General features: G+C 33.7%; 3 protein-coding genes across 9 annotated transcripts in view; all 3 read left to right on the forward strand.

The window, feature by feature from the left end:
• tnika (TRAF2 and NCK interacting kinase a) overlaps positions 1-4040 on the forward strand; it is a 97979-nt gene extending 93939 nt beyond the window's left edge. For all 7 annotated transcript variants that reach the window (XM_067364172.1, XM_067364173.1, XM_067364175.1 and 4 more), the window contains 2 exons: positions 1837-1976; positions 2112-4040. In XM_067364172.1, coding sequence (XP_067220273.1) covers positions 1837-1976; positions 2112-2195 — 224 coding nt within the window. In that variant the 3' untranslated portion in view covers positions 2196-4040. The remainder of the gene's footprint in view (positions 1-1836; positions 1977-2111) is intronic.
• A 467-nt stretch (positions 4041-4507) lies between these two features.
• Positions 4508-20114, forward strand: slc2a2 (solute carrier family 2 member 2). The gene is made up of 11 exons (XM_067364194.1): positions 4508-4586; positions 6180-6275; positions 7846-8042; positions 8229-8353; positions 10166-10281; positions 10693-10855; positions 11812-11999; positions 12114-12218; positions 18398-18499; positions 18667-18870; positions 18966-20114. Exons 1-11 carry the CDS (start codon positions 4578-4580, stop codon positions 19167-19169), a joined length of 1509 nt encoding a protein of 502 aa, XP_067220295.1. The 5' UTR covers positions 4508-4577; the 3' UTR covers positions 19170-20114.
• A 449-nt stretch (positions 20115-20563) lies between these two features.
• Positions 20564-26834, forward strand: eif5a2 (eukaryotic translation initiation factor 5A2). Its single transcript, XM_067364195.1, has 5 exons — positions 20564-20899; positions 21867-22056; positions 22182-22286; positions 22483-22614; positions 24899-26834. The coding sequence occupies exons 2-5, from the start codon at positions 21889-21891 to the stop codon at positions 24959-24961; spliced, it is 468 nt and encodes a 155-aa protein (XP_067220296.1). The 5' UTR covers positions 20564-20899; positions 21867-21888; the 3' UTR covers positions 24962-26834.
• The last annotated feature ends 303 nt before the right edge of the window (positions 26835-27137 follow it).

The following is a 27137-nucleotide window of genomic DNA, read 5'->3' on the forward strand; positions in this document are numbered from 1 at the left end:
TGGAAAGTTTCATCATTTACTCACCCCTTACTCACTCATGTTGTTCTAAACTTGCACTTTTTCTTGCAACACCAAAGGAGTTTAGTGCTTTTCACAATACACATTGTTTCAAAAGAAAATCATGATGTTATGTTAATGATTATAATATCTTAATGTCATCATGCCTTATATAGGGCCCTATGAAATCCATTTTATTTTTCCCAAATTTAATTTAATTTTTTCTGTTTTAATTTTTTGGACTCCATTTTAATGTTTCAATTAATTTTGAATAATCAAAAAGCATGTTTAATTAATTGAAATCATGAAACTTACACAATTTAACAACAATTTATTAAAAGTTTAACAAAAAGTAAAACATTTTTAGGGCCCTAATGTTTTATTTTTACTACATTCTGTTTTATGTTTTAAGTTTTCTGGATTTTTAATAATCAAAAAGCATATTAATGAATTGAATTCATTTAAACAACAAACTTTATTATTTTTATTCATTTCTATTACTTTTTTTTTTTTTTTTTAGAAATTCTGTGTATTTTAAATTTGTTTACATTTTGGAAATCAAATGAAGGCATAAAACATTAGTTTAGTTAATGTTTTAATCATTCAGTATGAAATAAAAAAAAAAAATTGACAAAGTGCTCCACAACAGAGCTTGTCTGTTTAAAATTAAAATATGGAGGAAAATTTGTGATTTATTCCTTAAAAAATAAAGTTTTAATAATAATTTATTATTATTATTATTATTATTATTATTATTATTATTATTATTATTATTATTATTACATTGAGACGTAGTTAAATTCTACTGTACAACAGTAATATTTTTCTGTCACAATTTCTTCAAGTTAAACCGAACTTTTATTTTGACGGGTTGTCGTGAAGACCTTTTGAGTTCATGATTCGTCTTTTTGTGGCTTAATTTTCACAGACACTAGTCTATATGCATCTGAAATGTTCTTCTAAAATGAGCATTTTTATCAAGCTTGCATGTTTATGTTCAGTTATTTCACTTTAATGGCAATGAAAAGGACCTATTAATTGCCATTAAAGTGAAATTACTGAACCTAAACATACGAGCTTGATAAAAATGCTCATTTTAGAAGAAAATGTCAGTTGGCACTTAGAGGCTTTTGCATCTGAAGTTTTCATATTGTAATTTGATTTAAGTGTACTGAGCTACTTTTTATTTATTCATCAAAAATTTGACAAATTCTGTGACATTCCGCGTTATACAGTAAAATTAATTTTTATGACTAGATTCCGCACTTCTGTCCACGTTTTCTGCATTGTGGAAATCATAAGGCCCTATTTATTGTTGCATTTATCAGATTAGAGCTGGGCACCAATATAGTTTACATCTTGCTATGATATAAACAATCAAGAAGCTGAGATTTGTTATGTGTATTTTGTTTTAGACTGTTTTTATGAATAAAGTTGGATATTCTTGTTTATCCAACTTTATATAGTGAGCTGTGTGATATTTAACAAAGACATTTTACTTCCTTTCTTTATTTATGCATGCATGCATGCCATATCCCAGTTCTTCTGAAGCCATATGAGGTTTAAGTCATTATTTCAGTAAAAGTCTCACTTGAAGCCATACTCACCATTCACTGTCATTATATGAAAATGAGCTACTTTGACATTCTGCATAAATGACTACTTATGTTTCTAATTTTTCATTTATTACTGAACTATCCCTTTGATCTATCTGTCCCCAAGATCAAAATAAAAAAGTAAAATAATAGTTATTCACATTTTTTTAAGAACTATGGTATATTGTTTTTGGTATAAAGATTATCAATCAATAAGAACTCAATAGGATGTTCTGTTTTGCAGCTTATATCCACTCCAACCAGATCATGGGCTGGGGAGAGAAAGCCATTGAGATCCGCTCTGTCGAAACGGGCCACCTGGATGGTGTTTTCATGCACAAGAGAGCTCAGAGACTCAAGTTCCTCTGTGAGAGGAACGACAAGGTTAGGCTCTTCAGCGTCCTCATACTGTAGACTGGTATTGTTGTTTTAGATAATCTCCAGATATAAATGTTATTGTATATCTAAAACAGCTTAGAGCATTTCGGACAAGCCAACAGTTCTCGTTTTGTCCTGCAGGTGTTCTTCGCCTCGGTCCGATCAGGCGGTAGCAGTCAAGTGTTCTTCATGACGCTGAACAGGAACTCTCTGATGAACTGGTGAAGCTCCTGCAGACCCAACACTGTGGAGCCTTTTTTCCTGTCAGCATTGCATCTGTGAGCGCACGGTACATTGACACTTTGGTCTGAAAACATTCAAAAAATATATTAGAGAGCCTGGAGACAGTCCCACAGGGAGAACACTGGCTCTCTGCACACGGCTCATGGAGGTGCAGTATCTGACGTCACCTGCAGTGGCACGCAGTTCCCAGAAGAGGGGGCTGATTAACTTGAACTCCATTTTAGACCTTATTTGTGGCCTCTGGTAAAGCCTGTTCTTTTAGGATGCTCTCCTTTATGTTCCTGTCCCTGGTTTCCCGTTGGTTTTGATGGACTTTTTTCAGTTTCCAATGAATTTTAGTCAGTTGCATGATTGTAAAGAATTGGACGGTATTTAAAAGATAACAAATGTGGGGATAACATTAGCAAGCACTCAGGCTAAAACCAAGCTTTAGTCTCTTGATGTTTCAGTTCTGCCAGTTTCACAAATATCTGCGATGCCCGTTTTTGTCCGATTTCTCAAAAGAGAACGACATGCTCAAAAGAAAGAAATAACACTGGTGCTCATTTGTATATTGTCAAGATGATCCATATACTGTACATTTATCAAAAGTACTGTATCAAAGTATAGTTTAATTTGTTTTATAGCTTTGAGCTTGGAAAGGCAGAGCTGAACGGATCATGAACAGATTTTTTTAGTTGCAAACCATGTTTTGAATTCTTTAACTTCTCTGGTCCTTTTTTGGAATGTTTGAAACGGGAGCGTGAAATATAGACACACATGAAAGGAAAACGCTCCCCCTCACTGGTTGCATGTTTGTGTAGACACTGGATCAGATGTGGTGTGATGTGTATGTCAGAGCAACATGATATCTGAGATCAACAAAATAAAAAAAATAATAAAATAAAAAAAGATAAAAGCACCTGTATTTCAGTGGCAATTGAGAATTGATGACTTAGATTTCTTTATAGTGCCTAGCACAAGATAACCTGTGTGAAATCAACCATTAAAGGCACATTGATTTTCTGTTTTTGCATTTAGTATTCATACGGCATAACTTTTACTTTTCAGCCTTTATTTTGGGGTGCAAGTCTCTCTTCTCGACATTTCAAAAGACTCAGCATCGATGTATTAAGCTGTGGCTTTGTGCACTTTTATTTTGCAATAATGCTTAATCCCTTAATAAACCTGGGCCTCAAAACATTCCAAAAAGGGAAAACGGTCTTTACCTGACAATTATGTGGTACTCAAAATTCACTCACTTGGACAAAAATAACACAAATGTTGATCTTAACTTCCTGGTACAATAGTTGGTACAGAACTACTACACTAGATCAACAGATCTTAACCGTAACGTATTGTTTTTGTATTGTTAATTAGAACTTTTTTCAGTTTATTACTTTTTTTGTATGTTTGCCTTTGTCCTCAGTTCAACGCTTTTAGATGTTCTCAAAGTCACTTGATGTTTGCACACTATATAGATATTTATATTTCTTTCACATCTCTTACATAGCAAAAGAAGATATTTTAATGGTGAAGGAATGAGAGGTTTTTAGCAATAATGTCCTGCTGATGTATGTATGCTGTGTGAAACACTGTGTTTGGCCAGTGCTAGGAAAGAACCTCACTGAGCTCTCTTAATGAACTACTTTATTTGACACTCAAGAATGGTTACTTAATGTTTCTGTCTTAATACATTTTTAATGATCGTCGTTCTTTCAGAAGCTGTAAACAAGATTTTCAGTTCTTTTACGGTGATAGAAGCACTATGTCCTCCTCTTTTTGGTTTGTTTTTTTTATTAAAAAAATAAAACAAATAAGTACCTTTTTTTTTGGCTTGTGTCTTTGTGTCCCTCCCTCTGTTCGGCTGTTTTTACAGAGCTCATGAAGGCACCGGTATCACTGAGTGCTGAGAACTTTGCTCTGATAGATGTAATACATTAACTCTTCTTGCTTAAGCACATACATCTATTCCAGACATTTTGTTGTGCTATGCAAAAAAAAAAAAAACACCAATCTTGCAATGCTGATACCTGACATTCTTCAATATTTGCACCACAAACAATTAGCAAGGTCCCTTAAAATTATGAAAGTCGTCATGTCTATCACTTACACCACAGTTAGAAGTGAAATAATAGTCTGGTAGGAGTATTACTATCAGTAGGAAAATGATTTTCCTGAAGCACCATATATATATATATATAAACAGTGGTGCTACATGGGCATCATTAGCGGATCAGGGCAGAAGGTCTCCAGCTCAGCACACGTGTGCAGCATGATCCTGCAGAGACAGGATTGATCATTTACTGAGTATTGGGAAAGCAGCGAGAACATTGGAGCCACTATTAATGACCAAGAGCGGCTTTTGCTGACACTTCATGCAAAATGGAGAAGGTAAATTTATTTAATCCGTTTTCATGAATTCAAATGGATAATGAAAATGTGGTTTGATTTGAGTCTGTGATTGATAGGTTGATCATGCTAAATGGTGTGATATATATGGGCTTTGCATGTTTAAATGTATTTTGTGTGTGTGGAATGATTTGAATTTAGACTACTCTCGTATGAATGAGACTGCAGAGATGACAGTCATGCAGATGATGTTCATGCTGTGATTGTTTCTGGGTTTACCATTACTGTTACTGTGATTTAACAAAATAAACAACCATATAGCTGTAAATGGACAAATGAATAATCATAGTGACCAGAATATGGATTTTGGTTCAGAACCTAAATACAAACAGCTAACTGAGAATTGTAGTACTTGGTAAATACAACTGTTTTTAGATGATATATGCTACAAGGAGCTGGTCATTCTATTTTTATGACTGTTATGTATACTTACATAAGTACTTGCTCTTTACACACATTTGGTGAGGCTGTTTGTGATTAATTAAGCATTGTTATTGTTGTTACTATAGTAGGTAATTGTAGCTGCATAATATGAGCAATACACAGTTAAATTAGTATTACTAGAGATCTTCAGACTTCCAAGAGCTTTAGTTCTGTTCACTCGGGTATTCATACACCTGGCTGCACAAAATACATTTATCTACATTTCAGATATTTTATAAGCATATTCATGTTTTAGTTGCATCACCGCAATTATGAGTAAAACCTGTTAATCCAACTTTATTTAATCATGTTCACTGTACTAAAATCAAATATTCAGAAGAACCTGAATAATAATACCACATATTATTATTAATTTAAATAAAAACATAAATTGAATTGTTCATTAATTATTTTTAAGTTCACAAGCATTTATTTTTTATTCAGTTCAAGACCTTAATTATTAAAAGTTGACCTTAATTATAGAACTTCTGTAGCCCAGCCATTCGCTCGTCGTCTTTTGACTTCCGGTTTGTATTTCCACAGCGATTTATGTAGGCCTTATTTATGAATGAACTGCTCGTTTTAAAATCTTTTGACATTTAAGACATTTGCTTTAAACATTCTTATGATAACTTTTGTTAACTCTACAATAAGTAAATCCACTTCTAATTTGACAGCGATGACAAAGAAATATAAAGGGCTTCCACAAAAACGGAAGTTCAAAGACAAAATTCTAAGATGGCTGTTCGCACGATTCTCTGGTGCAATTGAGTATAGTCATTTATGCGTATCATTTTGTTTATATTACTAATTTTGGTAACAGTTAATTAGTCCTTTGTTAACATTAGTTAATGCATGATCTAATACTGAACTAATGAGCAACATATTTTTACAGCATTTATTAACCATTGTTCATGTTATTTCACTGTGCATTAACTAATGTTAATAAATGCAACTTTTGATCTTTAATGTTGAGATTAACATTAGTTAAGATTATGTAGAAATATTGTTCACATTATTGATAATTAATGTTAAATGAAAAAGTGTTACCCTAATTTCTATTGGTGCTTTAATAAAGAATAGATCAATACAGATAATGAACTTTTATGTTTGTGTGTGTGTGTTAACGGTTCCTGTTTTCCTGTCTCGCAGCAGTTAACAGGCACACTCGCTCTGGCAGTGTTCACAGCTGCACTTGGCTCTCTGCAGATGGGATACAGCCTGGGTGTCATCAATGCCCCACAGAAGGTCAGTCATCACACCCAGAGTTGGGCAAAAATACATCAAAATGTATTTTAAAATAAAATAACAAATACCTTAATTTTAAGTGTATCAAAATAAACTACAAAATACAGCAGCAATTTTAACCTGGACATGGGCTGTGTCTGTGTGTTGCCGATCAATGACATCATACCCGCGTTACCCTCGATTTCTGGTTTTATTTTGTAGAAACCATGGAAACACCAAAGACGCTTTAGTATATTATGTGTTTTATTAGAAAGGTGAGCAACCGTTTGGATACATTCATCGACAGAAAACTAATCATTGTTATATAGCTCACCACAAGTCTTATTGTTTAAATCTCGTTTTCTTGATTTACTGCAAGTACCATGTTTTACCATGCCTAATATCGATCTAGATTACTGCAGTGTGCAACAAGTGTCACAATTTTCAAAAGTAACAATTTTCAACACTCAAATGTAAAACAGCGCTGCGTTGACCGGAAGAAGCGGAAGTGGCGACTGTGGCATAATAAAAGCTTCACTGCTCTAGAGACGTGTCGTGCTTGTCTCTCATTAGCAATCGCTCCAGCGGCCTCGTTTCTAAACATGATTTCTGCCCGAATTCCGTCCCGATTCTTTTCCACCGGCTGTAGATGTAAAGACAACACATCCCACGATTCCATGAAATCAAAGTGTCAAAAAGCTACGCCTTTGTTTTGAATAAGTGACCTCTAGTGGTGACAATTTACATATTGTGACTTTAACGGATCAAATACTCGCATATCCCTGTGATTGTCCAGATGAAGGTTAGTTTTAAAGTAACCAACAGTTTAATGTTTGCGAATGACTCACAATTGTTTCCTAATTTAGTTACTTGGTGTTTGGTAACAAAGGGCCTACTTTGCATCAGCAACACTGACTCAATGACAAGTAATTTATAGGAAGACAACTGATGACTCCTGTATTCATAGCAACTAGTTTTTAACTAATTAATCATTTGATTGGTAATCATAAATATAGGGGGCTGCTGCTCGTTTAATAGTTTTCAAGAACATTATGTAAATTGGTAAACTATTTAGCCTAGGCTAATAAAACAAACACCAAAACTAAACATGAACTGTTTAAAATTATAGCAATTTATTAAAAAAAAATTGAAAAGTTGACAGCCTGCACGTTTCTTACCTTGACCACCTTCTTCCATATGGATCAATTTTCTGTTCTGATCTCAACAAGTCTGGGCAAACTACTGAGTAGGCACCAATCAGAGGCTGCATTTTTATGATGTCATCATGTAGACTTTTTACAAAGTATTTTAAAGTATTTTAAAATACAAAACATTTAAGTATTTTGATACAAAATATGAAGCCATTTTCATCAACCCTATCAAATACCAATTACAAAATACTATTTTATATTTGAAATGCATGTATCATAAATACTGCCCATTCCTGATCACACCATCATTACAACGTTCTCACGCTCAACTGCATTCTGAGCCAGAATTATATGGATTTATCTACTTGAGATTATATCTTCAAGAGATAGGACTATTGTTCTGTATCAGGATAGTATTTGTTATGTCATTTGTGTTGTAGGTCATTGAGAGGCACTATGCAAGAGCTCTCGGTGTCTATGATGAAAATCTGTCCCGTAGAGGAGGAAATGCCACAGAACATGAAGAACCTTCCAATCCTTCTGTGGTCATGTACTGGTCCTTGTCTGTGGCCATCTTCTCCATTGGAGGCATGATGTCCTCCTTTCTAGTGAGCTTTGTTAGCGACTTCCGTGGAAGGTGGAGTATTTGTGAACTTGTGAATTATTATTTGCAATAAAAAAGACAAAAAGGAAACCGCTCTAGGATGTTAAATGCAAGAAATAGTTTCAGCTTTTTTTATCTTGAAAGAATAAAGTTTTATATGTTCAGATTCAGTAGAATGTGACTCATTTGTGATCCTCTCTATATAATATTGATTTATAGGATCAAAGGCATGCTGGCAATAAATGTCCTTGCCATAACAGCTGGGCTGCTCATGGGCCTGGCTAAGATGGGCACACCTTACCTCATGGTGATAGCAGGACGCGCTATCATGGGACTGTACTGTGGTAAGACAGAACATTTCTTTGAAGGAAATGCAAATTCATACCTGTACAGTACAGGGCGCAACTCAAACATGCAAGCTTTTCAGCTGTGCTGCTATTTTGGAATACAGATGCAGGAGAAGAAGTAAATGAGTAAATGCTCACATTTAGTCTAGAACTAGTCTGGAATAACCATCATGTTTACACAGTGCACACAACGCCTCTGCACTCCCGATTTCTCTCAACATGGGGACAGAAGAGCTGTTAGCCAATAAATGGGAAAACAAAGTAACTTGCATTACTTATTTGAAAAAGTAAATTTAAAAGTAATGCGTTACTTTACTAGTTACTTGAAAAAAGTAATCTGATTATGTAACTCGCGTTACTTGTAATACGTTACCCCCAACACTGATCATACGAGTGCTGTAAGTGAGCTGTTTTGAATAAGTGGGATATTGCTTTACAGCAGTTCAATAAACAAGAATTTAATACTGAGTACCTTACATTTTAAATACAATATTGCCAGTTATTTTGTTGATTTTTGCTCTGCCAGCGAAATACAGTAGTGATGTTCATGTACGATACTTTCATTTTGTGTCTGTCACGTGACAAATGAACAAAAAATTAGAAGCAGAAGATGCATTAGATGCAAATCTCATTCAGCACAATAAACTAACATTATTCAAGTTGATAAAATTATCAGAATGTCTCATCAACGAAAGTAATTCGAAATGAATGAATTACTTCCAAAAAAAAACCTTTGCATCTTAGAGTAACACAGTTGCTGTGTTTTCCGAGTGAATCATTGTTTTTGAATTAGTGGCCAGTTGCATAAACTGCTTAGACAAGTAATTTTATTTTCTTCAAGACCGGTCATAACTTTAAGTCAGTTATATAAAATGGTAAATTGGTCTAATTTGAATCTGAAAAGTAAGACTTAATTCCTTCATCAGCTGAGTGAATGAATTATGACTACATAATATATGTGTAAGCAATAACCCAGCAAACACAGAACGTTCTTTCTGGGAACGTTATAGTAACGTTATGAGAACGTTAGTTTAACGTTCTACAAACTTTCCTGGCTAACCAAAAACAAACCTTGCCTAAATTTTTCTTGGAATGTTATAATAATGTTATGGGAACATTAGATTAACACAGAATTTAAAACATTAACGGTCAGTTAGTTTTACTGGCTGACCGACTCGTTCGTTTATCGACCTCTTTATTGAATGATTACTTAAAATTAATATAGTTATGATAGTAAATATGATTTTGAAGGGAATAACCGAAAATAAACCTTAGATTAACGTTAGAATAACAGTCTACAAACCAAAAACTAATGTTCTGGGAACGTTAAGAAAACTTTCCTGGCTATCCAAAAAACCTGAACAAAATAACCTTCTGGGAATCAAAAACTAACGTTCTGGAAATGTGATAGTAACGTTATGAGAATGTTAGATTAATATTTAAATAACGGTATACAAACAAAAAACCCTAACGTTCTGTGAACATTATAGTAACCTTAGATTAACGTTAGAATAATAATCTGGGAACATTAAGAAAACTTTCTTGGCTAACCAAAAACAAACCTTAACTAAATAATGTTCTGGGAACCAAAAACTAACATTCTGGGAACGTTATAATAACGTTAAAGGTACATTTGATTAACGTTAGGATAACGTTCTACAAACCAAAAACTAACATTCTGGGACTGTTAAGAAAAATTTCCTGGTTAACCAAAAACTAATCATAAAAAACAATGTTCTGGGAACCAAAAATTTTTAGCTGGGATATTTTGACTGCACACTGGTGGTTCATATGTGACATGTGTTATAGGTCTGTCATCTGGCCTGGTGCCCCTGTACATTGGAGAGATTTCTCCAGTGAAGTTCAGAGGGGCTATGGGAGCGCTCCACCAGCTGGCTATTGTAATTGGCATCCTTATTAGTCAAGTGAGTGCCACTTTTATAATAAATTTAATCCACAAATGCATAAAGATTCAAAGCTTCACAGCGGGAACTCAATATTCAATATTTAAATAAAAAAGCATGGCCATACATGACCTTCCATGGAAAATCAGTTTAACAATCACGTAAAACAACTGATAAAAAAAATAAAATAGAAAAAAGAGTGATGGTTTATAATAGCTTTTCAACACACAAAAAGTAATATGAATATGTATTTTAAGTAAAATGCTTATGAAGTCTAAGGTCACATGATCTGCTCTTAGTCTTCGTCACTTTAAAAAAAAATCAACTTTTTTTTTTTTTTTTTTAAACAGTTATTTGATCTTTGTTAGTAATTCTTTTTCAGGCTTTTATTAGAAGCTGTAAGATGTGTGCAGGTGTCCTTGTTATCTACAGGTCATTGGTCTGGAGTTCCTGCTGGGAAATGATGACATGTGGCACGTGTTGCTGGGTCTTTCTGGAGCTCCTGCCATCCTGCAGAGTCTGCTGCTGCTTCTGTGTCCAGAGAGTCCTCGATATCTCTACATCAAACAAGGCAAAGTGGAAGAAGCATGCAAGAGTATGTGCCAAAGCCTTCTCACTCTTTCCTCATGGACACTGTATGCTTAAATATGCAATTTGTATTTATAGAGAGATCATTTTTGTGCAACGATAAAATAAATATTTTGAGAATAAAGTCAAGAATAATCTCATAATAGGCTTAAACTTTAGTCAAAGTTTAGAGAATAAAGTCACAACATTATGACATTAAAGTGGTAATGTTTTGAGAATAAAGTCAAAATTACAAGGATAAAGTTTTGTGAGATCGCAATATTATGAGAATAAGGAAAGTATCATCACGGTGAAGTGGAGTTGACCACTGGCTGCCATTACAGATTGCACAAAACAGGCAATTTCCTGAATGTCTGTCTGGTTGTTTCTCCTTAAGAAAATTCAATTTCCTACTGTTCATAACCGCTGCCGGATACTAATGAAAACTCTGTGCTGTTTTGCCAAAAATATATCTTTGTTAGAAAATATTAAAGCATCGTAGTCATTCTAAATCTTTCACATTGATGAAGCTGCTTTTTCCTATTGTGATAAGATTATTAGTTTGATTCGTTTTTTCAACGTTTCACTAAAACACTTTCATAATAATTTGAATGTTAAATGAATTAATTCTCTTCTCTCTAAAGGCCCTTTCACACCAAAAATGAACACTATAATGATAATGATATTAGCATCTACACCAACAGACTGTCAATGTTTTTATGGTTCACCCGCTGGAAAAAAAATGTTCTTCAATAAAATTATGAAAAAAAAAAAAAATATTACAATATTGTTCCTATGTCGAAGTCGTTAGTTGTGATGTGGACTCTGCTATTGTCTTAGAGTTGTGATTTTTAAAACGTAAAAAATAGCTTAGTTATCGTTATAATTATTGCTTTTGGTGTCAACAGGCCTTCATTCTGAACTTCCCCGAAGATCAGACAAAATAATGATGCTGAGTTTTTGCCATCCTTTTTCCTTTTGTAGATCTGAAAAGGCTGAAGGGAGATTACGACACCTCAAAAGACATAGCAGAGATGCAGGCAGAGAAGGAGGAGGCCATGAAAGAGGCGAAAATGTCCATCTGGCGGCTACTCCGTTCCTCTGTGTACCGCCAGCAGCTCTTTGTGGCCCTCATGATGCACTTTTCCCAGCAGTTCTCTGGGATCAACGCTGTACGTTCAACCTACCTACTCCCATTTTATTGAAAAAAAAACATTTCGATTTAAGTTTTATGGGCCGCATTACTAACAGTAATATTTGTTCTTGTCTTTGTCTTTTTTTTCTAGATCTTTTATTACTCTACTTCGATCTTCCAGACTGCTGGGGTCGGTCAGCCTGTGTATGCCACTATTGGAGTGGGAGTTATAAACATCATTTTCACCCTTGTGTCGGTAAACAGACACTAATTTAAAGGCAAACACTGGCTGCTGAGGAACAGGCTCTCGTCTCTTAGAAACAGCAGAGTGCTGTTGCCTCTTGGGTTTTACTTTCCTTTAATGCTTTTTGACAGTAACTCCAGACTGATATTGTAGATAATTCCAACTCAGTTGAGAGCATGTTTCTTTAGACAAAAGCTTTCAATTGTTACAGTTAAAAAAGGCAGAACAACACTCTTTAGCACTATAATCAAATTTTGTCATCTATTTAGGTTAAATTTATATATTTTTTCGTGGATATTATCAATCATGCTCATGTTTTACATACTATGCTACATAATAGAACCCAGCAGTGAGACACCTCACCTTGAATCTGATAACTGCTGGATCTGGAGAGGTCTGTCGGCTCATAGAGCTGGAGAGCAGCCATATGTTATCGGGACTTTGTGGTGTTTATCTCTGCTAGTTCAAGGGCAGCCTGCAAGTGAAAACAGCTTTGAGTGATGAGTCAATAGCTACTCTTAATCAAATAATCCATTCAGAACAAGTTTTGATGAATTTTAGACAGTCATTTTCTGATTGAAGAGCTTTTTTTTTTTCCTTAGAAAGGTTTAAGTTCTAAAGAAATGAATAGTCATTTTGAAAAATATGGTTTATATATAATCTCACTTGAGATTCTGCCACGTGTTAATATCTCACAATTCTGACTTTATAACTCACAATTGCGAGTTTATATCTAACAATTATGAGAAAAGTTATATTGTGTCAGAATTGCGAGTTAAACTTCAAATAGTGAGAAAAAAAGTCTTTTGTCAATTGTAAGATATATATTTGCAATTGTGAGAAAAAAGTCAGAATTGTGAGATATAAATTCACAAATGTGAGGAACAAATCTGAATTGAGATATGAACTCGTAATTATGAGGGGGAAAAAAGTCATAATTGTGAGATATAAACTCATAATTGTGAGAAAAAAAGTCAGAATTGTGAGATATAAACTCGTAATTGTGAAAAAAGTCATAATTTTGAGCTATAAATTCACAAATGTGAGGAACAAATCTGAATTTAGATATAAACTCGTAATTATGAGGGGAAAAAAGTCATAATTGTGAGATATAAACTCATAATTGTGAGAAAAAAAGTCAGAATTGTGAGATATAAACTCGTAATTGTGAAAAAAGTCATAATTTTGAGCTATAAATTCACAAATGTGAGGAACAAATCTGAATTTAGATATAAACTCGTAATTATGAGGGGAAAAAAGTCAGAATTGTGAGATATAAACTCATAATTGTGAGAAAAAAAGTCATAATTTTGAGCTATAAATTCATAAATGTGAGGAACAAATCTGAATTTAGATATAAACTCGTAATTATGAGGGGAAAAAAGTCAGAATTGTGAGATATAAACTCATAATTGTGAGAAAAAAAGTCATAATTGTGAGATATAAACTCATAATTGTGAGAAAAAAAGTCATAATTGTGAGATATAAACTCATAATTGTGAGCAAAAAAAAGTCAGAATTGTGAGATATAAACTCGCAATTGTGAGAAAAGTCCTAATTTTGAGCTATAAATTCACAAATGTGAGGAACAAATCTGAATTGAGATATGAAGTCAGAATTGTGAGATATTAACTCATAATTGTGAGAAAAAAAGTCAGAATTGTGAGATATAAACTCGCAATTGTGAGAAAAGTCCTAATTTTGAGCTATAAATTCATAAATGTGAGGAACAAATCTGAAATGAGATATGAACTCGTAATTATGAGGGGGAAAAAAGTCATAATTGTGAGATATTAACTCATAATTGTGAGAAAAAAAGTCAGAATTGTGAGATATAAACTCGCAATTGTGAAAAAAGTCATAATTTTGAGCTATAAATTCATAAATGTGAGGAACAAATCTGAATTTAGATATAAACTCGTAATTATGAGGGGAAAAAAGTCAGAATTGTGAGATATAAACTCATAATTGTGAGAAAAAAAGTCATAATTGTGAGATATAAACTCATAAATGTGAGGAACAAATCTGAATTTAGATATAAACTCGTAATTATGAGGGGAAAAAAGTCAGAATTGTGAGATATAAACTCATAATTGTGAGAAACAAATCTGAATTGAGATATGAAGTCAGAATTGTGAGATATTAACTCATAATTGTGAGAAAAAAAGTCAGAATTGTGAGATATAAACTCGCAATTGTGAGAAAAGTCCTAATTTTGAGCTATAAATTCACAAATGTGAGGAACAAATCTGAATTGAGATATGAAGTCAGAATTGTGAGATATTAACTCATAATTGTGAGAAAAAAAGTCAGAATTGTGAGATATAAACTCGCAATTGTGAAAAAAGTCATAATTTTGAGCTATAAATTCATAAATGTGAGGAACAAATCTGAATTTAGATATAAACTCGTAATTATGAGGGGAAAAAAGTCAGAATTGTGAGATATAAACTCATAATTGTGAGAAAAAAAGTCATAATTGTGAGATATAAACTCATAATTGTGAGAAAAAAAGTCATAATTGTGAGATATAAATTCACAAATGTGAGGAACAAATCTGAATTGAGATATGAAGTCAGAATTGTGAGATATTAACTCATAATTGTGAGAAAAAAAGTCAGAATTGTGAGATATAAACTCGCAATTGTGAAAAAAGTCATAATTTTGAGCTATAAATTCACAAATGTGAGGAACAAATCTGAATTTAGATATAAACTCGTAATTATGAGGGGAAAAAAGTCAGAATTGTGAGATATAAACGCGTAATTGTGAAAAAAGTCATAATTTTGAGCTATAAATTCACAAATGTGAGGAACAAATCTGAATTGAGATATGAAGTCAGAATTGTGAGATATTAACTCATAATTGTGAGAAAAAAAGTCAGAATTGTGAGATATAAACTCGTAATTGTGAAAAAAGTCATAATTTTGAGCTATAAATTCACAAATGTGAGGAACAAATCTGAATTTAGATATAAACTCGTAATTATGAGGGGAAAAAAGTCAGAATTGTGAGATATAAACTCGCAATTGTAAAAAAAGTCATAATTTTGAGCTATAAATTCACAAATGTGAGGAACAAATCTGAATTGAGATATGAAGTCAGAATTGTGAGATATTAACTCATAATTGTGAGAAAAAAAGTCAGAATTGTGAGATATAAACTCGTAATTGTGAAAAAAGTCATAATTTTGAGCTATAAATTCATAAATGTGAGGAACAAATCTGAATTTAGATATAAACTCGTAATTATGAGGGGAAAAAAGTCAGAATTGTGAGATATAAACTCATAATTGTGAGAAAAAAAGTCATAATTGTGAGATATAAACTCATAATTGTGAGAAAAAAAGTCATAATTGTGAGATATAAACTCATAATTGTGAGAAAAATAATAATTGTGAGATATAAACTCATAATTGTGAGAAAAAAGTCATAATTGTGAGATATAAACTCATAATTGTGAGAAAAAAAGTCATAATTGTGAGATATAAACTCATAATTGTGAGCAAAAAAAAGTCATAATTGTCAGATATAAACTCGCAATTGTGAGAAAAGTCATAATTTTGAACTATAAATTCATAAATGTGAGGAACAAATCTGAATTTAGATATAAACTCGTAATTATGAGGGGAAAAAAGTCAGAATTGTGAGATATAAACTCGTAATTGTGAAAAAAGTCATAATTTTGAGCTATAAATTCACAAATGTGAGGAACAAATCTGAATTTAGATATAAACTCGTAATTATGAGGGGAAAAAAGTCAGAATTATGAGATATAAACTCGTAATTGTGAAAAAAGTCATAATTTTGAGCTATAAATTCACAAATGTGAGGAACAAATCTGAATTTAGATATAAACTCGTAATTATGAGGGGAAAAAAGTCAGAATTGTGAGATATAAACTCGTAATTGTGAAAAAAGTCATAATTTTGAGCTATAAATTCACAAATGTGAGGAACAAATCTGAATTTAGATATAAACTCGTAATTATGAGGGGAAAAAAGTCAGAATTGTGAGATATAAACTCGCAATTGTAAAAAAAGTCATAATTTTGAGATATAAATTCACAAATGTGAGGAACAAATCTGAATTGAGATATGAAGTCAGAATTGTGAGATATTAACTCATAATTGTGAGAAAAAAAGTCAGAATTGTGAGATATAAACTCGTAATTGTGAAAAAAGTCATAATTTTGAGCTATAAATTCATAAATGTGAGGAACAAATCTGAATTTAGATATAAACTCGTAATTATGAGGGGAAAAAAGTCAGAATTGTGAGATATAAACTCGTAATTGTGAGAAAAAAAGTCAGAATTGTGAGATATAAACTCGTAATTGTGAAAAAAGTCATAATTTTGAGCTATAAATTCATAAATGTGAGGAACAAATCTGAATTGAGATATAAACTCGTAATTATGAGGGGAAAAAAGTCAGAATTGTGAGATATAAACTCGCAATTTTGAGAAAAAAAGTCAGAATTGTGAGATATAAACTCGTAATTGTGAAAAAAGTCATAATTTTGAGCTATAAATTCATAAATGTGAGGAACAAATCTGAATTTAGATATAAACTCGTAATTATGAGGGGAAAAAAGTCAGAATTGTGAGATATAAACTCGTAATTGTGAAAAAAGTCATAATTTTGAGCTATAAATTCACAAATGTGAGGAACAAATCTGAATTTAGATATAAACTCGTAATTATGAGGGGAAAAAAGTCAGAATTGTGAGATATAAACTCGCAATTGTGAAAAAAAGTCATAATTTTGAGCTATAAATTCATAAATGTGAGGAACAAATCTGAATTTAGATATAAACTCGTAATTATGAGGGGAAAAAAGTCAGAATTGTGAGATATAAACTCATAATTGTGAGAAAAAAAGTCATAATTGTGAGATATAAACTCATAATTGTGAGAAAAAAAGTCATAATTGTGAGATATAAACTCATAATTGTGAGAAAAATAATAATTGTGAGATATAAACTCATAATTGTGAGAAAAAAGTCATAATTGTGAGATATAAACTCATAATTGTGAGAAAAAAAGTCATAATTGTGAGATATAAACTCATAATTGTGAGCAAAAAAAAGTCATAATTGTCAGATATAAACTCGCAATTGTGAGAAAAGTCATAATTTTGAGCTATAAATTCACAAATGTGAGGAACAAATCTGAATTGAGATATGAAGTCAGAATTGTGAGATATTAACTCATAATTGTGAGAAAAAAAGTCAGAATTGTGAGATATAAACTCGCAATTGTGAAAAAAGTCATAATTTTGAGCTATAAATTCATAAATGTGAGGAACAAATCTGAATTGAGATATAAACTCGTAATTATGAGGGGAAAAAAGTCAGAATTGTGAGATATAAACTCGTAATTGTGAGAAAAAAAGTCAGAATTGTGAGATATAAACTCGCAATTGTGAAAAAAGTCATAATTTTGAGATATAAATTCACAAATGTGAGGAACAATTCTGAATTTAGATATAAACTCATAATTATGAGGGAAAAAAAGTCAGAATTGTGAGATATAAATTCACAAATGTGAGGAAAAAATCTGAATTGAAATATAAACTCTTAATTATGAGAAAAAAAGTCAGAATTTTGAGATAAACTCATAATTGCGAGAAAAACATCAGAATTGTGATATTAATTCACAATTGTGAGATAAAAGTAGGAATTGTGAGATATAAATTCAGAATTATGAGAAAAAAAGTCAGAATTGTGAGGTATAAATACACAATTATTAGAAAAGAAATATGAACTGTGAGAAAAAAACAGCTTAAAAAAATTTATGGAAAGGGTCGCTTCATGTTGTGATCACATGACCAGCCAAATACTTTTCATTTTATCTTGGTAACCAGGGGCTGAACTGTGATTATTAACAGTAAATAAATAAAATATTTTGATTAATTATTAAATTAATAATAAAAACTAATTACAGTACATATAGATAAATATACAAATAGCATTACAACCTATATAGCATGTGTTGGTTCAGTGCTTCATAACCACTAGATGTCAGTATATGGCAAAACAATGGCACTGACATAAGATTTGTTAGTGCAAGTTGCTTTCAGTTAAGACAGCTCAAACATGCATTTTAGTCTGTGAAACCGGGGGTCTGAATCATAGCTAGGCAATCATAGATAATTCTTGTGATTCATGTGTTTGCATGCGTGTTCTACAGGTGATCTTGGTGGACAGAACGGGCAGACGAACTCTTACTCTGGTTGGGTTGGGAGGAATGTGCTGCTGTGCAGTGGCCATGACAGTGGGCCTGGCATTTCAGGTATGATTTGCATTTTTAAATATGAAAGAAAGGCAACATTTATACAATGGAGAAAACTCAAATTCATGAGCTAGACTAGAGTATCTGAAATTGTCATGAGACAGAGCAGGACTGAGTTGCTGTTCTGTGTTTGTTACATAATTCTCTCTCTTTATTCTGCTTTTCAGGATGTTTACTCATGGATGAGCTACCTCAGTATGACGGCCATATTCTTGTTCGTGTCTTTCTTTGAGATCGGGCCTGGACCAATCCCATGGTTCATCGTGGCAGAGCTCTTCAGTCAGGGGCCACGTCCAGCAGCCATAGCATTAGCTGGGTGTTGCAACTGGACATGCAATTTCATAATTGCCATGTTTTTTCCTTACTTAGAGGTAAGAGTTACCTGGATCTTCACTATTGTGCAGTATCATTACATGCTATAAGGTTTTCAAAATAAGAATAACTCTAACTTTGCTTTGGTCCCTAGGGTCTTTGTGGAAGCTACGTCTTTGTCATTTTTGCAGTACTCCTGTTCGGTTTCACCGTTTTTATCTATTTGCGTGTACCTGAAACAAAAGGGAAGACTTTTGAGGAGATAGCAGCGGTTTTCCACCACAAACGTGGAGCCCCTCCTTCCAAACCTCAAGAAGAGGCTGAGATGGTGCAGCTCAAGAGCTCTACAGAGGCCTGAAGGAGGACAGTTAGTTTATGGCAACTGTGAAATGAACCTTGTTACTGCAGTCACAGAACTGAACTGCTGTATATTCCACTGAACCTCATGCAGAACTCATTTGACAGGAAATAATTAGTCTAGAGGTTAACTAAACACAACTGCATAATCGTGAGAGATGGTGCACAATATAGACATGCACTGGCTTTGGCGCAGCTGATGTTGAATTTAGATGATTGTATATTATTTTTATATTCCCAAAGTTATATATCTGTTAAAGATATTTTTTAAAGGTATCATTTTCTTCAGTGTATTTAATTAGTGATATTGATGGTGGCAAATTTAAAGTGATTTGTCTTTTCAGTTCAATATGGAGAGAATTCTATGTGTCACCTGAGATTTGTGAGATATAAATCAACTGAAAGAATGTTATACAAACTTCAATGCATTACATAATTAATATGGTAGTATGGTTGTATGATAGATATTTTAAATTAAATATTCAAAGACAAAATGTAAGAATTTCTTACATTTTGTTTTAGAGTTACAATGGTTGGATTACATTTGTGTATTTTTTTCCATTATAAAATTACCCATGTTTTAAAGTAAACCATTCCAACTTCAAAACAACCTTAATTATTTGTTTTGCTAGATATCTAAAAAAATTCTAAGATTGTTAACAATTACTTTATAATTTTGCAGAATAGAAGACCCTTGAATTTTATTATATTAAATGATATAGGAAAGCCTTTAAAAACACAATGGTGCTGAAACCCTGTGTCTTTTAATCGGTTTCTATTATACTTCATGGCAGTTTGATGATTGTCAAAGTACCTGGAAGCTTATTGCAAATATGCAGTGAATGTTACGTTTACTCTATTGTTAAAAAGTTTGGGGTTGGTAAGTGTCTTATTTAGTCACCAAGGCTGCATTTATTTCATCAAAAATACTGTAAAAACAGTAATATTGCGAATCAATTTAATAAAACTGTTGTGTTTTAATACAGGCTTTTTTGAAATCTAATCACAAGGATTGTGTCACACAGTCTTTGAGAAAGTATTCTGCTAATATTCTAATAATTGTTGAAAAAGGTGGAACAAGGCCTAGTCTTCAAATTTCTTCTCTAATGAATTGAACTTTTTGGTAGTTTATAGTAGCCTACAGAGCAAATAATGAACTCCATTATAAGCTCCATTTTTTGTATGATGGGCAGAGCAAACACAATACTGGCATACATCCAACTACACAATGAGGTTGGGTTTCAGAAAAAGTGTGCTCTCAGTCAGGACAAGGGTACGTTTCGAAAATGACAGGTCGAAGCAAGTTGCCACGTGTTTTCAATGATAGGCTAAATGTAGGCTACTTAACTTATTTTTTCAATTACAACATTCGTTGGCCAGAACAGTGGTTTGATATTTTTGTACGTTGACTCTTAAAGTTGTACTCTGTCGTGAATTGTTTTTTTGGTTCATAATTGTTTTTCTGCTTAAATTTGAGCACTACGCAGCTGTGGCAGTTTCTCCTCGTGCATGAGAATCTCGTTGCCGTAAAGGTGCACGCGCATGCGCAGATCTCTCCGCCTTTTGTTGGAAGGGAATGACTGGCGTTTTCAATGCTCTCTGCTACAGCATCGCAACATTTATAGACGAATCCTCTGAATACAGTACAGTGGGTGAATACAACTCTGGAAGAGGATTTGACGATTCAAGACGGTGCCCCGAAGCGGTCGATTGTGTGATCAGAGCGTCTGGGTGGGGAGTTATTTTATTTTGCATGTGTGTCAAGCTGATGCAAAGCTAGAAAGAGCAGCATAACGGCCTGACAAAAGTTCTTGATTCCGATGCGAACATCTCTGTTTACTCCTTTACGAACGATGTGCCATGATAAGGGTTTATTCCCGAGCAAAAGAAAGATTTATATGTTTGTGAGCTAATAAACGCTCTTTAAATGAATCGGTCAACTCATTAGTTCCGGTTAACTTTACGTGCAGCTGTAAAGTGAGCCATTCATCCAGCCCAAACCCTTAAACGGCTCCGACTGCTTTAGATTCGGCGAAGTTTAACTGTACGCGCTTTTTGTGTGTGTCCAGCTCGTGGTAGTTTGTAGTTGATGGTTAATAAGTGGTGGATTTGTTCATATTTACGTTACAACAATGGCATTGAGTTCGTAGTCAAGTTTAAGTTACGGTCTATTAAGAGCACCCAAATGTTATTTTAGCTTTAACGTGCTCTCTAAGTCTAATATTTACACATTAACAAACAAATTGATATTTGTATCGTTATTTTTGCAAATGTGCGAATGTTTAACCACACTTAAAGGGATAGTTCACCCAAATTCCGTCATTTCCTTGCCCTCGCCTCGTGTCGTTCCGAATCTGTGTGACTTTCCCTCTGTTGAACACGAGTTTTGGTCATCATTGACGTCTGTTGTAATTTCTCTCATATTCTCTTATGTTCCACAGAAGAAATGAAAATTGACTATTTAATTTATTATTATTATTTTTTTGCGCGGTGAAATATTTATTTAAAAGTACCAAAATGTAATGCTTTTGTAAATGTACCGTGGTACTAGTTTTTTGAGCATAGCACCATGGTAGTACCATGCAAATAACCGTATATATTAAAATAAAACAGTATTACTATCTGATACCAGCTGTAATCCTTGATGTAAATACCATATTACATGACTGGTAATTATTCCATTTTCTTCTGCGAACAGAATCCCTTTCTATTAACCCATCATGGCTGACCTTGATACTGATTTCACCAGTGGAGATGCTGGGGCTTCTCTTACCTTCCCCATGCAGTGCAGTGCTCTGCGTAAGAACGGCTTTGTGGTGCTAAAGGGACGTCCATGTAAGATTGTGGAGATGTCTACTTCCAAGACTGGCAAGCATGGACATGCTAAGGTATCAAATTAATAAACTTGCTGCCAAAGGCTTATGTTTAAAGGTCATATTTCATAATACATTGCATATTATTGAATCGGTAATCATTAAAATTCCTAAATGCATTGGCTTAATTTCCTTTTCAGGTGCACTTGGTTGGAATTGACATATTTACTGGAAAGAAAAATGAAGATATCTGTCCCTCCACCCACAACATGGATGTCCCGAATATCAAGAGACTGGACTATCAAGTAAGTTCAACCCGTAATCAACCTTAGGCCTCATTTTTCAATGTTTGCATATCCAGAGTTTAATGATTGAATAATGAATGTAATTTGTACTAAACTATTGTCTTCAGGAATTTGCACTGCACAGAAAATGTCTATATTTGATCTATTCTATGGCTTTTTGAAATAATGTGCCTTTTCTGCCTTTCCTTTGGCACAGCTGGTTGGCATTACCGATGGCTACCTTTCCCTGCTGAAGGATAATGGAGATCTGCGTGAGGACCTCAAGCTGCCTGATGGGGATCTAGGCAAAGAAATAGAGAGCAAATTTGAATCTGGGGATGAATTCCTGGTTTGTACCTGTTACACGCTTTCAAATTCACATGAGTTTGTATGCTGTGAGCTAGTTAATTTTTTTTTAAATACACATTTTAGATGAGAGGCTTTATTAATTTAATTTAGATCACTGGTCTTCAGTCTTGCTCTTAGTGGATATAGAGCCTGATCACGGGTTCACACCATGTCGCAATTAACATAATTATGAGATTCTGACTTGTAAAAAGCATTCATGTCCTCGTAGATCTTGTGATTACAATTTGTAAACTCTAAATTTGAGTGCTCTGACTTCTTATCTTACTCTATCTTACAACATCATGTGGAAACTATCAAAACGACAGCTTTTTTTTTGATTATTTTTAATGCTTTAGTGCAAGAATAACCTGAAAAATAAACAAAAGACATGCAGTAGTTTAATGTAGCTAGCACAGTTGAATAACTATCTGAAGTCCCACTCTATAAACTATACGTTTATTAAGGCATTTGCAAAATGACTAGTGCTTGTTGTATTGTGGTCTATTGAATACTCCAATTACATGGATATGTTTTGGAGTTAAAGGGTTAGTTCACCCAAAAATGCTCACCCTCATGCCATTCCACACCCGTAAGACCTTCGTTCACCTTCGAATCTTGTTGAAATCCGATGGCTCGGCAAGGCCTGCATTGGCAGCAATGACAAGTCCTCTCTCAAGATCCATAAAGGTACTAAAAACATTTAAATCAGTTCATGTGAGTACAGTGGTTCAATATTAATATCATAAAGCGATGAGAATATTTTTGGTGCGCCCCAAAAAAAAAAAACGTTTATAGTGATGGCCGATTTCAAAACACTGCTTCAGGAAGCTTCAGAGCGTTATGAATCTTTTGTGTCGAATCAGTGGTTCGGAGCGCCAAAGTCACATGATTTCAGCAGTTTGGCGGTTTGACACACGATGCGAATCACGATTCGACACAAAAGATTCATAACATTATTTTCATTTTTGGGTGAACTAACCCTTTAAGTGTTGCCTTGGAAACATGTACATCCTGAGTCTGTAACTAGAACATCCAGGTTGTCATTTAGTAATTGACATGGTGTAAACGCAGCAGTATTGTATAAAATTGAGTGCTGCCTTTTGATAACATGCGTATAGTATAATTTAATGCATTTACATTATTATTGTTCCTCCTTCCTACATTGCATATCCATTCAAATTATAAAACCATTAGTGATGTACTTACAGCTTTATATTGCCATTAAATTTTACTTAATACATTTTAATGTAGAATGGTCATGGTCAAACATTAGCTGAACTTTAGCCTCTTTTAGCTTATTAGCGGTAACGCTTAATACAACTTTCACATAGTTTGAGGTCAAAACATAATTTGTGGACCCACTGTTAAACACATGAATTAGTTTTTTAAACATTCTGTTTTAGTTTCAGTTATACAGGTATTGGCTAAGTATTTACTTTAAAGTTGCGATAAATCTTCTCTTATGCATTGTGATGTACATCCCGATTTTTGAAATAGAAAATAAATGTAGGGAAATTGTTATATCGGTTAGTTCAATAAAAAATGAAATGTCATTAATTACTCGCCCTCATGTCGTTCCAAACCCTTAAGATATTTTTGATGAAATTGATCTCACATAGAAAGCAATGACATTACCACATTTAATATCCAGAAAAGTATTAAAGACATTGTTAAAATGGTCAACGTGACTACAGTGGTTCAACATTTTTAAGTGACGAGAATACTTTTTTGAGCAAAAACACAAATAATGACTTTATTCAACAATTCAGTTCTTCTCTACCCTGTCATTCTCCTACGCAGTTTACATTGAAGACGGATTGCAGAGCTTCCAGGTTCTATGTCAGAATGCCGACTCTGTATTGGCCGGTTCCTGCGTCAGCATCACATGCATACGCCGTGCTGCTCACGTGAATGGCCTCGGCCAGTAATGAGCCAGTGTTCTGACATAGAACCTGGAAACTTCTCTAGACCTTGAATGTGGTAATTTCATTGCTTTATATGGGAGATAAAAAAAAAAAAACCTCTTGGATTTCATCAAAAATGTCTTAATTTGTGTTCCAAAGACGAAGGTCTTACGGTTTTGGGACGACATGTGGGCGAGTAATTAATGACTGAAATTTCATTTTTGGGTGAAGCCACACTCCATAAACTATACGTTTATTAAGGCATTTGCAAAATGACTAGTGATTGTTGTATTGTGGTGTATATACCTTTAAAAGTAATCCTAGTGTTTGACCATTTCATTTTGAAAAAGTTGATTTATGTGACTTCTTTCTCTCTTGCAGGTCTCTGTGTTGGCTGCCATGGGGGAGGAGTGTCCCATTGCCATCAAGCCCATGAGCTCATAATGAACAGAAGCTGACGGCTGGTTGAGTGAGGGCCTCTATACCACAAATATTACATTTTAGTTCTAAAAGTCACCAAAGCCACAGCCTTCACAAACCACCTAGAATCATTTGTGTTAAACAGTAAAGATGCTGGACCTTTTGACCTGTCTCATGAGGTGTTGTCTAATCAGGATATTTCATATCACAAAGGGTTTCCTGCACGCTTGTTCTTTATTATTTCCCCCCTCAGTCATTCCTTTTTCATTATACAGATGCACTTTTATCATTCATTATTAAAAATGAGAATAGTTTTTTAAAGCTCTACTTATTGCAGAAACCTTTTTATTCATGCCAACGGGCCTTAAACTGTTGCAAATCAGGCAGCAGCCATAGAAGATTACCTCTATGAATCTCACTGACTAGTTTGCCGGCTTTTGGTACATCTACATTCGTGCCAAAGCCTGTGTGTCTCAGGTAGGCTAGGGTTTGTCTGAAAGTCGCTCTAACAGCTTGGCACTTGTTGGGGTGACCGGCAACTAGCGATCCTAAGGCAGAAAACAGACTAAATTTTACTGACATTTAAACCAGACCAAATGACCAAATATAATGTAGTTGATCTGAATTGCAAAACCTTTTTTTGTTTTGTTTTTTTAATTAATTCTATGTAGTTTTACTCCACCCGAACTTTCCAGAAACGTTCCAGGTTTTCTTTAGTTTAAGTTTACAGCATTTGTCCCTCCATAATTAACACTTATTTTGGTAGCAAAGCAATAACCTAATACCTTTGTTACATCTTTTTAGTAGTAAGGGAAGATGATTATAAGAAGGGCCTTTGAGCTTTGCATTGGCAAACCTGCTGTGATTCAGCAGTAATGAACGCCCTCTGTAACAAACACTGTTTACAGTAGCTTTGCTATACAACAAATTTTTATGCTGCATAAATTAGCTTATTTTTTGTACTTACGGACAGGCACAGTGTGTGCACTAAAGGGCTTCAATATCAACAATTTCTTTAGAGTTCACGCTCTATAGCATCTTACATGCACCTGGCTTGTTTACTGGTATAAAGGCTTTATTAGTTCCCCCACTTTAAGGGCACAGTTTGCATTTGGCTCATAAAAATATAGTATTTTGTAGTAAAGCATTTTTATTTACTCTGAAATTCCTTTTTTGATGTAGAAATGAGGAACGTTGCTAATGTATCTTTGCATTTGGGTTCCTCTTGGTGTTTTGATTCTGATTTTTTTTTTTTTTTTTTTTGTTAATTTGTTTACTGTAGGATGGATCAGCAAATGAGAAAAAAAAAACTCTTGGTTGGGCAGAATGTTTTTCTTAAGAGGTATTTTCAGCTTTGTTGGGGGTCATCTTGCGATGTTCTCTGTTTCGACTAGTTTTTGTTATTGTTAATCTAGCTCTCGTATAAAAAGTGGCCGTAGATCTGAGAGCTCAAATAAGTGGAAAGTATTGTATGACTGTACAGTATTGAAAAGATTTCACGTTGGCATATCAAACTCAGCGAGTCTCTCAGGTTTCCAGTGTTCGGTTATTTTGCTGTTTGTAGTATTAGTCCTAAATATCCCTGTAAAATACCTCTTCGTCTCTCTCTGCAAATCATTAGTGTTCATGCTTGCGAGTGGATTACATGTTTTTTTTTTTTTTAATGGATGCATATTATTGGTTCATTTCTTAAATTCAGCAGCTTGACCTATGAGATACAGACAGAAAGAAACGCAGGTCATTACCAGTGCAGACTGTAAGGATATGCTTAATCAGACAATAGTGTTCAGTGTTTTTCATATGGCTAGTTGAATGATAATTGTAAGAAACCACAGACTGGGATATGAGGGGAGCAATTATAATAAACTCATCTGAAAAACGTTCAAGCTTTTGTGTTTCTTTCTGTCTTTTGTTTAATGTTTAGTTTGCAACAAGCCTGGCAAGACATTTGCATAAGACATTTTATTTGTTTAAAATCTCTCGTACTTGCATTACAGTTCAAAAGTTTGGGGTCAGTTTTAAAGAAGTCTCTCTTATGCTTGGCAAGATCAAAAATGCAGTAAAACGGTAATATTTTCAAACTTTAGAGTAAAGTACATTAAAGTACATTTAATTAAAAAAATAATAATAATAGTTTAAAATAGAAATGTACGGAAGAGGATTAGGGCCAAGCAATGATGAAAAAAATAAAACCATCTCG

This window comes from Chanodichthys erythropterus, chromosome 16, assembly GCF_024489055.1.
Source record: "Chanodichthys erythropterus isolate Z2021 chromosome 16, ASM2448905v1, whole genome shotgun sequence".
NCBI lineage: Eukaryota > Metazoa > Chordata > Actinopteri > Cypriniformes > Xenocyprididae > Chanodichthys > Chanodichthys erythropterus.